At 36.6% G+C, this 14,395-nt stretch overlaps 1 protein-coding gene across 1 annotated transcript in view; it reads right to left on the bottom strand.

Annotated features, from left to right (window-relative positions):
* RPRD1A (regulation of nuclear pre-mRNA domain containing 1A) overlaps nucleotides 1–14,395 on the bottom strand; it is a 43,794-nt gene that overhangs the window by 22,267 nt on the left and 7,132 nt on the right. The window contains exons 2-6 of the mRNA XM_063163622.1: nucleotides 11,829–11,958; nucleotides 11,051–11,157; nucleotides 10,874–10,968; nucleotides 9,848–9,974; nucleotides 9,574–9,749 (exon numbers count right to left, since the gene is read on the bottom strand). Of these exons, the coding sequence (XP_063019692.1) occupies nucleotides 9,574–9,749; nucleotides 9,848–9,974; nucleotides 10,874–10,968; nucleotides 11,051–11,157; nucleotides 11,829–11,958 (635 nt within the window). The remainder of the gene's footprint in view (nucleotides 1–9,573; nucleotides 9,750–9,847; nucleotides 9,975–10,873; nucleotides 10,969–11,050; nucleotides 11,158–11,828; nucleotides 11,959–14,395) is intronic.

Here is a 14,395-nt window from a genome sequence, read left to right as displayed (position 1 = left end):
TCAGCAAGAACAACAGCTGTGGGATAGATTGTTTCTCACTGCTGCTAAAACAGCATCAACTACTCTTACATCACGCTGCCCAGAATAACTACTGACACAGCTTCAAAGGACAAAGAGCTGGTGTTTCAACATTGTCCTCAGCCTCAACTCACACCTTCCAAGTTGTTCCCTCCACTCTGCAGAGACATGTACCATACCCCAATTAATGAGAGGAATTCAGGTATGAAAAAATAACCCAACTTCTTAATACTTTTTGAAAGGTGCCAGGGGAAAAACTAAACTACAGTCACTACTACCTGAAAGGAAACATTACCCAAAGTTCTGTATTTCACCAATGAGCTTTAACAGAAAGATACAGAGTTTTAAAGAACTGGATTTTTCAGCACAGTCCAGCTAAGAATTATGTTACCCTAGAGTCTTCATATTTTCTCTTGACCTACTGCACCATGAAGTGGCCTACTATTCCCTAAGCTTTTTAGGAATGAGGGTTAGCTGGTTTTATTTTAAAAGTTTGGATATTTTGAAGTAAATTCCCCAGGTTTACTATATGAAGACATTAGTGTAGCTTTGGTGGTTTGATTTGTAAAATTCAGTTTCACTGTGAGTCCTAATGAAGAGTATTTAGCCTTAGCTGAAGAGATGGATGTTCCCTGCAACATCACAGCAAACCCTGTGACAAGTTTAGTTGCACCAGTACAGAAGATTATAATGAATTTAAACTAGGAAAATAGAATAGCTTTGGCTCCTGATTAAAGCAGTTCAACTACTGACGTCTTCATTTTGATTCATGAGATCAATTTTGACAACAATATTATTAAAACTAAAAGTTATTCTGATATCATGAAAGATTTGTATGTATTCTTGAATGTTCTTATTATTTCCAGTGATATTTTACCCATAACTAATGGGCTTAGTAGTAGACAAATTTCAATTAAAGCTCTGGGCTTCAAGAAAAAAAATAAAAAACCATAACAAAACACAAAAAGCAGCAACAAAAGGCAAACAAAAAACCCGCACAGAAAAGTGCACTGTTCTCATACACGACAAAATGTCGATTCAAAACTAAGAATGTTTCACTCTTAATAATGCTTTTTTAAACGCCAACAGGTTTTGTCATGACGATGGCACCTATACTTCCTAATCACTTTGCACAAGTTAACATTTCTTACTTTCCCCTATGCTGATTTAAAATACAACATACAAGGCCATACATTATTTCATTAATGGGCTCTGACAGTATTTGCCGCCTCAGACCATTATGCAACATGCTGAATTATTTTCCTATGTAAATGTGAGAACAGTGAGATATCAGCACTCTGCCAAAGAACTACAGTAACTGGATGCGTATTTTCTTTAAATGCCATCTCACAGCTACTTGCTGTCCACCCAAAGACTTTTCTTGCTGTGTACATTCAAATTCTCCAAAAGTATCAGCTCTGTTCACAACAGCATGAGTGCCACCATGTTTTATATTGGATTTTACACAAATTTCTTCTATGTAACACTGGAGTGGTTTTGAGTGAAAACATCAGAAGTCTGCTGTAGAATAAAATCTGGTTTTTGTTGTTTTAGCAAGGCTGAAAAAAAGCAGGCTGATGTTCTAGCCATTTCTCTTCCTTATTCTGTCAGAGAATTCTACAAGCAGTTCTCATCAGCCCTTCCAATCACCCAGGCAAAACATTATTAAAAATGCAGCAAAAGAATGTTACTACTATTATAGGTCATAGTAAAGTGTAGCTTGAGCATGGTGCTTCCTTTTAACTTCACATAGAAGTTTGCTAGCCAAAAAAACCCTTATTTATAATAAAGTTCAAGGTCTTAGTGATAGCATAAAAATTTAAATAAATAAAAAATTTAAACTGTAAAAGTTGTAAAACAACTTCTGAATATCAGCCCAACAACACAGGTTTTAATGCGGGCACTATTCACAGAGAACTCTAAGCAGCACTGCTGTTGAGTAAACTGCAATTATCTTCAAATTCACATGGGCTTATTTTCCTATTAAATGAAACTACCAGAAGACAGTAGCTAAAGCAACATATTTTGATTCAGCTTTTTCATACAAGTCATCTCAAATTGTGAAGCAGAGCTTTCCAACACCCTCCCCTCTCTCTCCTTTTTCAGCCTTAACATTTAAGGTTTTTTTGAAACTTGATTATGAATGTTTCCTTAGTAACTCCCATGCAGAAAGACTGACGTTTATTTAGTCTGTGTAGAATGACTTTCTATTATTTGGCGTGGTCTTATGTTCCTATTTAGAGTTTATAGCTGCTTCAACAAATAATTCCAAAAGCTTCTAATTGTGGGAAGGATACAAGCAGGGTTTACAGTTCTGCTTTGTATTCAAAATACAGATTAAAAAAAAAAAAATTACTAGGTCCAGCAACACAAACATCAGATTTTTAACAAAAATATTTAAACAATAACTGTTGAAAATTAAGGCTTGCAGAAAAGGTAGCTTGAACTTGAAAAACCTCACTGCTACTACTGACATAAACACTACAGTATCAGTCTTTCCTACATAATTTTCTTATATCCAGGTTTTTTTTTTAGCCCGGGAAACTTCTAATCAAAGCAAAGAAAATATCTTCTACAGAATGCACTGCAGAAAGTCACCTGCTAATCTACAGCTGTCTTTCAAGAAATTTAAGTTAGAGCACTGATTATTCCCTTTACAATTTCCCATCATCTCAGATGTTTGCACAAGGTTTTACATACCTGCAAAACTTTTTCTTCTGAGGATGACACAAATAGATCCATTCAGTTTGGTTAACAGTATGAAGTTTTTGGCTGGCAATAGCCAGGAACATTCTGGCTAGAAGTCTCACAAACAACAGCAAGTCCTACCTAGGATAATCCAGTATCTTCTCTCAGTATTTTTATAATAAATTCAAAACGCACTTCAAGGGTAATTAAGTTCCTGGTATCTTGTGGTATCTCATACATATATACTTTTTCCCCCCTTTTCAATAAAAACTAACAGGCAAGTTGCAGAATGAAAGCTAAAAAAATCTCACCCTTAAAAAATAATAAGGGTGAAATAGATAAAAAAAATATAACAGCAGTAGCATTTTTATTACCTTGTTTCAAAACCAGAATATCCTGAATGTCCAACAATGCTTTAAAATGTGATGAACTGAATCAAAAGGTTATCTTTATTTTACAGGGGTGAGCAAAGTACAACCTACAACCTGCTCAATCTGTTAGAAAAGCCAGGATTTACACGGAAATATCTGATAAGTCAATTTAAAAGGAGGAAGCCTTCAAGTGTTTCTGCTGCTTTGAATGACAACATTGAGCTGTGAAGTCTAATCTTTCAGGTACAAACTGAGTAACTCTATACTATGGTATCTGAGGCTGCAGTTGGTAAGTCACTTTATGAAAGAAGCATATTTATTGCTCAAGTACAGAGAGTTTTAAGTTTGTTATGAAAATGGGCCAAATTAGCATTATTCTCAGAGAATGGGTAGAACACAAAGAACAAAATGCACTGACCATTGACTTTGCTTTGTAGTGTTTGACATAAGGGCTGCTGTTCTCCACCAGTCTTGCAAATTACTTTTACAAAACTCTACATGTTTATCTTCTGTCACTGAAAAAAGTGCTTATGGAAAGCAAGAAACCACATCTGAAAGACAGGTCAGCAATTTGTAAAAACACTTAGCAAGCCTACTTCCACTGCAGGTAAGAGATGCAACCTATGTCCTATTTCAAACATCCCCTCACCTTAACTAAACACATCTTAAGGAGAAACTAAGGAGAAATTACTATTTCAGTGATCACTTAATTCTCCCCAGTTTTGGCTTTTACAAAACACAACCCCAGTGCTGGTATTCAGTAAAATTGAATTGAAAAAAAAAAAAAAAAAAAAGTGAAATTCTAATAAATCATTTACAATACACAAACCCTCTCAAATGGCCATTCAAATAGCCAACCTATAAGCAAGGGATTTCAACCAATCTACACAAATATCTAAGCATAGTGGCCTGTTCCTGAATTACATTTCATCTCATACACAGCAGGATGGAGAGAGCTAGAACATAAAGAATACACCCATTAGAGATCTTTACCCTACATTTCTTTCCTAATGGTGAAGAGCTACATACATTTCTTTGAAAAACAGTCCAACTTACTTGGAACTGGGGCACTAGAGAAAATAAGTCATTTTGGCAAAGGCTCTCCCCCCTTTATTATGAAAAGATCCACAGTCATGACTCAAAAGATTTCCTTCAGTATAAGTCATATGTTCCCTGAACTGGAAGCTCTGCCAAGTCAGCCTCAATTTTTGAAGCTGCAATCTTGAACAAAAATGAATACAATGTTTCACTATGTCAAAAGATCACACAATATGGTCCGTTTGTACCACTATCAGGTACCAAGCATGTATCAGATCTTAAAACAGTCTTAGTGGGTTTGGATGAACCTTACTGACCACTTCCTGATACCTTCCAGTTACCAGTTCTGTAATCACCCCACTGTTAACTGCTCAGCTCCAAATCCAGACAAACTTAAGAGTTACTGTGCTATGCCACATTTATGGAGTTGTAGATCACCTTCAATGCTGCAAACTCCACCCCGTAACAAAAGGCAACATAGGGTTCATCCTACAAATCTTCAACCAAAGCTCAGTAAAATAATTTAGGTGCTCAGCTGCAAGGTTATGAAAAATGAATCCAAATTACCAATAGTGGACTTGAAAAATACAAAGTATAATGGAATATATTACTCCAAGTACTCTGTCACTGAGCAGAGTGAACCTGACATACTAACATACTAAGGATGAATAAGGGGTTTAAAGGGAAAAAAAAAAAAAAAAAAAAAAGAAGCCAGCAAGGAAAGCACTACAGCCTGTGCTATCATGAAGGCTATGGTGAAGGGCAACAGTAGACAATAGCACCAACCCAGTTTGGTATTGCAAAACAAAACTTAAGGATAAGAGGTCTGTTACACCACTGCCAGCCCTAAACTGTTTGCTTAATATTTTTGTCTACATTTGAAACCATTAAGTGTGAACTGAGCAGGAAAAAAAAGTATTTCAAATCCAGAGCAAAAGTCAAGGCTGACTAACTGCTTGCTGTTTATCTGTAAAATTCCAAGACAAAATTAAAACCTTCAGGAAGATAAGTCAAGCTATATGGAGCCATAAAAGCTCAATCATGAAATAAATGTGCATTGAACATGACATATTCTCTCAACATGCTAAGAAACTACAATTAAAACCAGATGTGTGAGTGTAAGAATATGAATACTGCTTACAGAGCTGTAAAAAATCAGAAATGCAAGATAGCAGCATTAACTGTTTTAATTAAATGCAAGCTGCTAAATGACAGAAAGCCTCCCAGAGTAGCACTTCCCTCACAAAACTTTCAATCTAGTGACAAGATATTCCCAAATTTAAAGTGGTAAACTGATAGAAGTATGCAAGAAACTGTATACCCACTATACGCTAAGCGCAGCAGTACTACATCTTTTCCTAAGGCCAAAATGAAGGTGAGGTGGTGTCTTGTGATCCCCTACTCACACCTGTTCATGAGTCACCTAAGATGTCCACTATCAAACCTTCTATTTGAAACTTAATAAGAGACTAAACACTATAATCCAGGAGACCGTGGGAGGGAGAGGTAAACACAAAGAAACATGAGAGAACAATAAATCAAGTATTTCTCTTGTTCATGTCACTTTGAAGGCAATATTAATTCTAGGGTAACAAGACAGTCTTATCAAAAGGACATGAGCCAAATTGATACCCAAATCTGGATATCAATTTATGTACCCAATTCCTTGCTCCTGTGCAATACAAAAATCTCATTTTATCCTTCAGTGACACCAAGAGATGAACCAGTATTTTTGTTCAAAAACTAGGGGATGGGCAGGGAGACAGGAGGGAGGTACAACACGGAGGGAAAGAGGTAAAAAGTCAACCGAAGTGGTAGAGAACAGGCATGGTATTAGTCATCAAAGGCTTCAGAAAAAAAGTTCTACAAAAATATTCTATAAAAATTTCCATTTTCTCTAGTAGACAGAATCCTATCTAGCTAGAAATCCTAGCTGGAGCCACAGCACACTGAACCTTAAATATTTATACTGCTTTAAAACTACCAAAAGTGAAGGGAACAGACTCTTTAGCACGATCCTAAATTTGAGGGGGATTCTAAAGGGGCCTAAGTGCAATTATAAAGCACATTTTCTCTGTTATCTAATAAAGTGAAACTTTTTCTATTGTGCTTGTAAAGGAGAAGTCCCACATTCATCACTTCCCATTTCTGATCATGTAAACCCAGCGGTGTAAGTTAAAAAGCAAAAGGCTGAAAAAGTCTTGTTTTCACAGCTTTTTCCTTTTGGAAATGGCAGCTTCAATGCAAGCAACCCCCCAACTTCTGTATTGGGAATTTTGAATTAGTTCACTGAAAGAATGTGATAGTTTTAAGAACAACCATGTGAAAATTTTAGTCTTCAGGAAAAAGAGATGACACTGGATAAATACTTATCCATCTCAGGCATAAACTCAGTAATGCTTGTGAGAATATAGATGAAAATAGCAGAGATTTGATATGAGTAGTTACAGAATTCTTCCTCTTCAAGTTTTCAAAAACAACAGACAATACAAGATTTTGATTCTTAAATTTATTTTTAGCAGGATGTGTTTACTAATGGATGGTGACATCATTAGAAGATAGGTCCATGTCCACCACCTGCAACAGAAGCTAGACAGATGTTAAAGAAAACAATTTAAGAGTTAAAGATGACACTACTTACCCCAAACACACTTAGGAAAGTCACCTATCAAGCAGTACAGCTAGCTTTTGATGCAGACATAACATTATTTACTTGTTATCAAAATTTCCTGTCAAGATTTAGCACATACATTACCTCGATTTTGATGGGAATCACACACTTCTATTTCAGAAATAACTATTAGAGAGACTCTCATTCTTAAAAAATTAAGGAAGATGGAAAGATTGGTTATGCAAAATTACTTACCTGTAAATTATCTTCAGAAGATAAAAGATCGGCCTATTTAGGTCTAAACCTTCTATCTAATGCTGAAAGCTACTGAAAATTCTTTGGGAATTCCAACTCAAATTGTTAAACAAAGTTAACAGCAGGCAACATTTCTAGATTCAACTAAGAATACATCCACTTGTTCCTTACTCTACCTGCCTGGTATGGTAAGGAATCAGTAAGGTAGGATCTCAGCATTATACTCACAGATTGGTGATAGCAATTCAGGAAGAAATAAAAACTTTCTGTTACAACTGAGAGATCATGTTATGCTTGGGAAAGTATCAATAGCCAGAAGTCTAACACAAGAAACAAGCTTGTCTGGAACAAATTGATTTCACCAGAAATGAAACTTGAACAGCAAAACCTAGGGACAGACAGTTCAGGGAAACACATTCTCAAAGAGTTACGTGAAAGGCCCTCTCCCAGTTCTATTTCAAATGACAAGCCAAGAAGCAAGATTCAATTTGAGCCATGTAATTTCCCAAATCTGTAAGAACAGGGAGTCCTCGCTTCATCTCCATTTCTTAATCACCGAAATAAATCCTACATGTGCTAATTCAGCAAGCCCTACAGACAATATCACTAAGACATCCTAATCTTACATTTCAAAACTTGAGAATGTTTATCAGCCTCTACTTCCCAAACAAAAAAGCTCTACTGATAGTGAGCCTGAAGTCACTTTACTCATCACTAGTTTAGAAACTCCATTTTAAGGTTCCTGTTTTTTGAAATCTCTTGGCTCAAAGGCCTTTACTAGTTACTGGGTTAACACCATCCTGGCTCATAGTTCTGTATTAGGAAATCATATTTATGCCACACTAATCAGCCTAAAAACATTCTTACAGTGTACTTCAACATCCTAGGACTTCACCAGTTTAAAACAAGCTGCTACAGACACTGAGACTCTCTCCTACTTTTAAAGAAAGACCTCAAACTAGCCCAAAGATGAAACTCTGTAATGTTGGAATTAAATTCTTTAGCAGTCTAAATAATTCAGCCAAGAAACTATGTGAAGCACCATAACAGCCCAGTAATATGCAATTGCTTTCTCTCAGAATTATGAATTCTCTGATCTAGCAATATTGGGAAATTACACTGGGTTTTATTTGTTGAAAACAACCAATAAGGGTGGAATCTGTTCACAGCTGTGCTACTATTTTTCTTTTCAACTGGCTCTCTTGTTTTACAGAAGGGTAAATCTGTCTGAAGACTAAGTCACTGCCTTTTGAGCAACTCCCTATCCTGGCAGGTTACCATACCTACACAGCATATAACTGCTGGTAATGAGCTACATGAACAAGTCAGTGCCTCTAGACAACCAGTCCTTCAATGAAATTATGGGAACTTGTCCTTCAAACCCATTACACAGGCAGAGGGAAGGTAGGGCATATGATGAAAAGCTTAAGGCTTCCTGTTCTTTAATCTTCCAGGTTCCATTATGCAGTTGGATCAGTTGCTACTGAGATCAGAACTACTGTGCATGCCATCTATCTTACATGAAGCTGGTTGATATTCTTCCCACAGGATAAACACAGTAAGGTTGATAGGAAGAACCTTCATCAATTGATTTTCTGTGAGGCATAGAGGAAAGGAAGTCAGGAAATAAGAGTAGGCTAGGAATGACACAACTGATCTGAATGATGACTTCAAATACATTACAAACAGCATTTTCCAGAAAAAAAGCACAACAAAATCTGAATCAAAGTTATGAAGCTAAAGGTAAAGAAACCACTAGGGAAAGAAAATGCTCTTGACAGGCATATATGATGAAACCTGAAGATAAATTAATGCTGGGACCATATATGCATATGCTGCAGTTACAGGGCATCATGACTGTTCAGACATCTTCCCTTGCAAAATGATGCAGCTTCAATTCTATTACTGTAATACCCAAGGTTAGCACTGGGAAGCCACTGATATGAAATTATGGACATATTCTAAATATGTGGAATGTTCCACAGGAGGCTTTACAGTAGTACATGGTAGGAAAGAAAAGCAGGTGATTGGTAATAGCAAAGAAAGGAGTAACTTAAGGGATTATTTGCTAATAATGAGCTGCTCACCCTGCATCACTCTTTTATTATGATCTGCCTGGTTGTGCTGGTGCTAGTGCTGATAACCAGCTGTGTTAGAGGCTGTAGAAGCTGTCAGTACATTTCCCTGGGTTTAATGGATGATTGAGGCAGGTTAAAAACTTGTGCTGAAACCTGGAATTAAATTCTTATCCTTTAGCAAATACATAACTAAGACTTACAACAACGAATGAAAAGAGCATGGAAAGAAAATGACACTATGAAGAATTAAGTTTGTAACAGCAGGGATAAGACTTTCCATCTGCACTACTAAAACTAAGTTTGTAGGTATAACCAAGACTGAAAAGCAGAAAGAGCTGGTTTAGTAGGTTTAGAACACTAGAATCAAACAATGTGTTACTAATGTGCTGGAAGCAAAGACATAACAGTGGCAAAAAAATATTTGTCTTTGGAGAGAAAAGTTGTTCAGGCTAACTAGAAACATTTGCAAGAACAAGCTTTAGTGAAGAAGAAACTAAAACAAAATATTACGCACTTCCAGCTTATGTTCTTTCTCTGCAAGGAACTCTTTTTGACATCGGAGAAAGTCTGATAACATTCGAGTTAGCTGCTTTCTATCATCTATTTCAGCTGCCAACCTGCCATTGTAATCCGCCAGCAACATACATGCATCATCTACCATTTTGGAAAGTTGCTCTCCAGATTCCTTATCTAAAAAGCAAGCAGAGAAAAACAGGTAAAGTGTGATTTCATTATGCACCATTACATTCTTAGAAGAGCATTTTGGTTACCAGGCTCCCAACCCTCACCTGTTATTCTGTCTAACAGGGACACATCCTGGACCTCTATAGGCAAGGAAGCTATTCTCTGGTGAACTGCTGCATCCCCAGAGGCAGCATTTTCTAGTTCTTGTAATGCTCTAATGAGATCTGTGGTCTGAAAAAAGCATGCAAGATTGAGAACTAGTTTAAATAAACAGATCCTACAACAAAACAGAAGTATTTACAACAAGCTTCTTGATTTGATGATAATTTTAGCAGCATTTACAGTATCACCTTTAGAGTCGAACAAAACAAAACCTTTAGTCTCAGCACATCATTGCTAGTTTTAAAGGTCACCTTTCTACAAGAGCTTTTTCATTTAAATTCTTTGTATAGGAATACTTATAAACCTTTTCTTCTTGACAGTAGTGATTATTTTACAGTACCTTTCATTTTATTACACATTTTTAAAAATTACTTTTCTTGTTGCTTTGCTTCACTACTGCAAAAGACTGTATCAGTGCACTTCTTCTGGAAGTAGGGCTGATGCTCACAGAAGCCCAGCTATCTGCTACAGAGAAACATACTAAATTTGTGATGACTTGAGCACAGTTGTTCTTTGCTATAACAAAAATCCTTTTGAGATAGGGCAATACTACAACAAAACCCCACAAGAATTAGAAGAGCTGTAACAGTGCAAGGTAAAACAAGAATTCCTCACAGCCATTGTGAGTGAAACTTTGGGAAATATTTTTATTGATAAATCGTAACAATCTTACACTCTAATACATTTGTTACTACTACCCTAAAAACTTAATGAGAACTCGATACATTGTACAAACTGCTGAAATACTGACATGAACAAAGCTGGACATAGAGCTCATACATCTGAGTTTACTGTCAAACACAAAGTTACAACATGCCCCCCTAAAAATCTATTAAAAGTCTGAGGTGTAGCCACCCTTGCCCAGAAACAGTTCCTCACTGAAAAAGAGACCATTAAAAAAAAATAGAAACCCAAAAATTCTGTATAAAACCATATGGAAGTAGAGAATTTAATAAACATGCTGTTACCTGAGGAGGATCAGTGGGAGAACTTCGAGGTGAACAGTTATTTTCATCAACTTTGATCTGTTCATATGTGCGCTTCCTCACCTTTCTGTCTCCATCTAAATGCAAACAAACACAGTAGTCAAAGAAGTACTATTTGAAACAGGAGACAGAACCTTCATACACTCACAAAATACTTACACAAAGCTTGCCTAAGTTGTTCTAATACATCATTTTCATAAACAGACCTTTCTTCCCAGATAGACAGCACTCGGCCAAGGTGTTTCTTACAACTCTCATCAGACTCACTGTTAGAAGGAAAAAAGCAAATATCAGCACTAGTTAGAAGTATAGCACTGCTTTATGATTATTTTTCACAGAAAGACCTTCACAGATCTTAGCAATATCCAACCATCAGAAGTCAAATAACCTCAGAAAATAACAAATCCCCATTTTAAAGAAAGCAAAGACCATTTAATGTGTTCTAGCAAGCACCTGAAAAAAAAGGGCCTATATCAAACTCTTTTGGTTTTTCAACCCGTAAATCTGCAAACACTACAAACAGGTTTATGTTGCTTCAACAGCTGTGTATCATTGTGAAGAGAATCCTGCATCAGGACCCTAGCTTCCTCATGCAATGACATTAGAGGCTGCTGGGGAAAAAGCAAATCATGCAACATCCAGTAATGAAAAATGCCAAACTGTTGTAGCACATAAACACAGACAGTAAGCAAGTTTCAGTTTCTTCCTTCTTGAAAGGCTGTCTTCCAAGGCAAAAAGGAACTGAATGCTGATGAATTTACTATCAAACTTCATCAAGCTGTAAGTAAGACTATCTAAGATCACAAGAACGCTGAATAAATGAAACTAAGATTTCGAGTACAGGAAGAGCACATGAAGACTAGATAGGCCAGAAGACATCAACTGACCACTTCTCAAATGCAGTGTGAGGGACACTGCACATACAAGTTTACTGTACCTTGAAACATGCTTAAAAGCCTCCACTATTACAGGAGCAAAGTCTTTCGTAAATTCTGGTCCTTTCCTTTTGCTGTTCTGTATGACATCATTGGCCAAGTACAGGAATGTCAGCTTCCTATTCGGTTTTGCTAATAAAAAGAAAAATTAAAAATAATTAGAAATTTTATTTCCTTCAACTAATACCTACATATCCAGGCTTATATTGAATACAAACACCCACTCCCCCACATTGTGAAATCAGATGGTTTTTTCCCATTTTCATTACTGCTTACACCATTTCACATTTTCAGTATTTTCATGTGAAAGACTTTAGTCACTCATTGGGTCTTCTCTCCCTTCTGCTCTCTTTGTTCAAGTTCTTCTTCCTTCATAGTATGACACAATCTCCATTTAGTGCTATCTCAAAAACCAGAAAAAATCCCAAGATATTCCAAAGTTCTTCATCCCCAAACTATTTTCAGGTGTTTTCCTGAGCCTTTAATGATTCTTGTTTGGCAGCCTTCATGGATTTCTTCCAAGTACTTCAGCTTTCTTCTAAGCCAGCTTAAATTTCTTACACTCATGAAATCTTCTGATGAGGCACTTCACAGATCCACAATCATTCACGTGAAGAACCTCTTCCCTTTCAGTCTGAATTTCACTCAGTCTTACACAACCACTCCTCATTCTCACATTTAAGCAAAGTGAACAGTCAATCCCCTTGTCAATGTCCCTGTATCACTCTGATACTCCCCTTCCCCACCTCTGAATTGTTAAAACGCTCATGTGCCAGCAGTTGTAATAGCACAAAAGTGTTTTCAAAAACCACCTTGAAGCTCCTGTGGTGTATCTCTTCCCTCAGCCCCTTAAACATCTTAACCGACCTCTCTTAATGTGCAGTAGACTACAAGCTTCCAATTTACAAGCTGCTTCTCAAAATCTATTCCATGTTTTCTAAGTGCTCCTACCTGGGTATTTTCATTTATGCTTCATCTAATTTTCATTATTCTTCAAGTTTATTGGAGCTGAAACTCTTACTGTAACATTTCTACTTTTGGTTAACACCTGAATACCATTACCACCACATAATCTCAATATGTACACTCTGACTTTAAAAAGAGGTTTCTCTTGAAAGACAAGTTTTTTCTGCTCTGTCAAGGAAAGCAGCACCGTGGTAACGACAATCCAGGATTTCTTATAATTTATGCAAGAAAATATGATTTGATTTTGTTACTTTCTAGTCTGTCCTCTCAAAAATGCAGAACACCACCCTCACATATAAAGAGAAAATTCAATGTTAATATGCTTTCACTCTAGGGAAATGCTTTCGAGAATAAATTTTGCACTACAGAAAGACTCCTCTGAAGAACTGCTCCTTGAAGTACAGAATTCTTTCCAGTCTCTGAACAGATATATCTAACAAGTTGGGAGTTCTGGATTGACTGGGGAAAAAAACATCTGTTAAATGTAAAAATGCACTTTGCTTACACTCAAGGTAAACTGAAGAGTAGGAAACAAAAAAAAAAAAAAAAAAGCTTGGAAGTGCTGGACACAAGGTGGACTCTCAATAGAGTCTGCTCCAAACAGTGAAGTCACCACATGCAAACAGACAGGAAATTAATCTATTTCCGTCAAAATCTGGCTAATCTATAATGTAGGTTTTATAAAGTTGTGCTGCTCAATTTCTACATTAAAACCTGACTGATGATAAAACAACACATCTCCTATGTTTCACATAAGAGCTCTGACACCTAGCAAGTTTTGAATTACTCAGAGAGAGAATGTCAGAAAACACACGTTTTCTCATAGGCATAATCAAAAAGTAACTAAAGTTTATCAAAGATGGCCTTGCTTCTTCTCTCAGTTCTTAAATAAGCCCAGAATTAGGATTCAAAATCTAATGAAGCAGATCATCCTATATCCTCTGGAACTTCATGCAGGGTAGGTCCTTATCCATTCATTTCACCAGAAAAAAACCCATCACTTTTAAATCCTCAGTGATGTAACCCATTTGTGAGATATCCTAACTTTCTTCTTTCCAAAAAACAGTCAAATCAACAGGGCTGGCAAAGACACCAGATGGATACACAGTGACATGAAGTCAGGTAATGCTGACTCTCACAAAGCCTGGACACTATCTATTCACTGCAGTAAAAGATTGATGTATCATATTTGGTAAAAGCATCCTAAACCACAGAAAGTAATTTTCAGGCTTATTCCCCCAATTATTCCTTTTCAGCTTCCTACTACAATTCAACATAAACAAAGCTGTGCAGAATGAACAAAAACCCTATACCCACTATTAAGCTATCTGTGCCTTTGGTTGAAAATTTCACTATTCTACCCTTATTATTCACAAGGAAAATTGTGAAGTAAAATTTAATTCTTCTTGCTGTAAGAATGTGCTGCACAAAATTCCAAAGGTAAAAATTATGCATAGTATTGAGAAGTGCTCCCTCTCCCTTCACAAATTTTCAAGACTTACATTCTGGTCTACTGGCACTGCGCCTTACACATGAGACTGAAGGTAAACTCTGGCAACCTGAACCGAAAACATTCTATCTCTAGCATGACTATAAATTGACT

Source organism: Melospiza melodia, chromosome 1 (assembly GCF_035770615.1).
Source record: "Melospiza melodia melodia isolate bMelMel2 chromosome 1, bMelMel2.pri, whole genome shotgun sequence".
NCBI classification, from domain to species: Eukaryota; Metazoa; Chordata; class Aves; order Passeriformes; family Passerellidae; genus Melospiza; species Melospiza melodia.
Note: the sequence above shows the minus strand (reverse complement) of the source record. Positions and strands in the feature narration are given on the sequence as shown.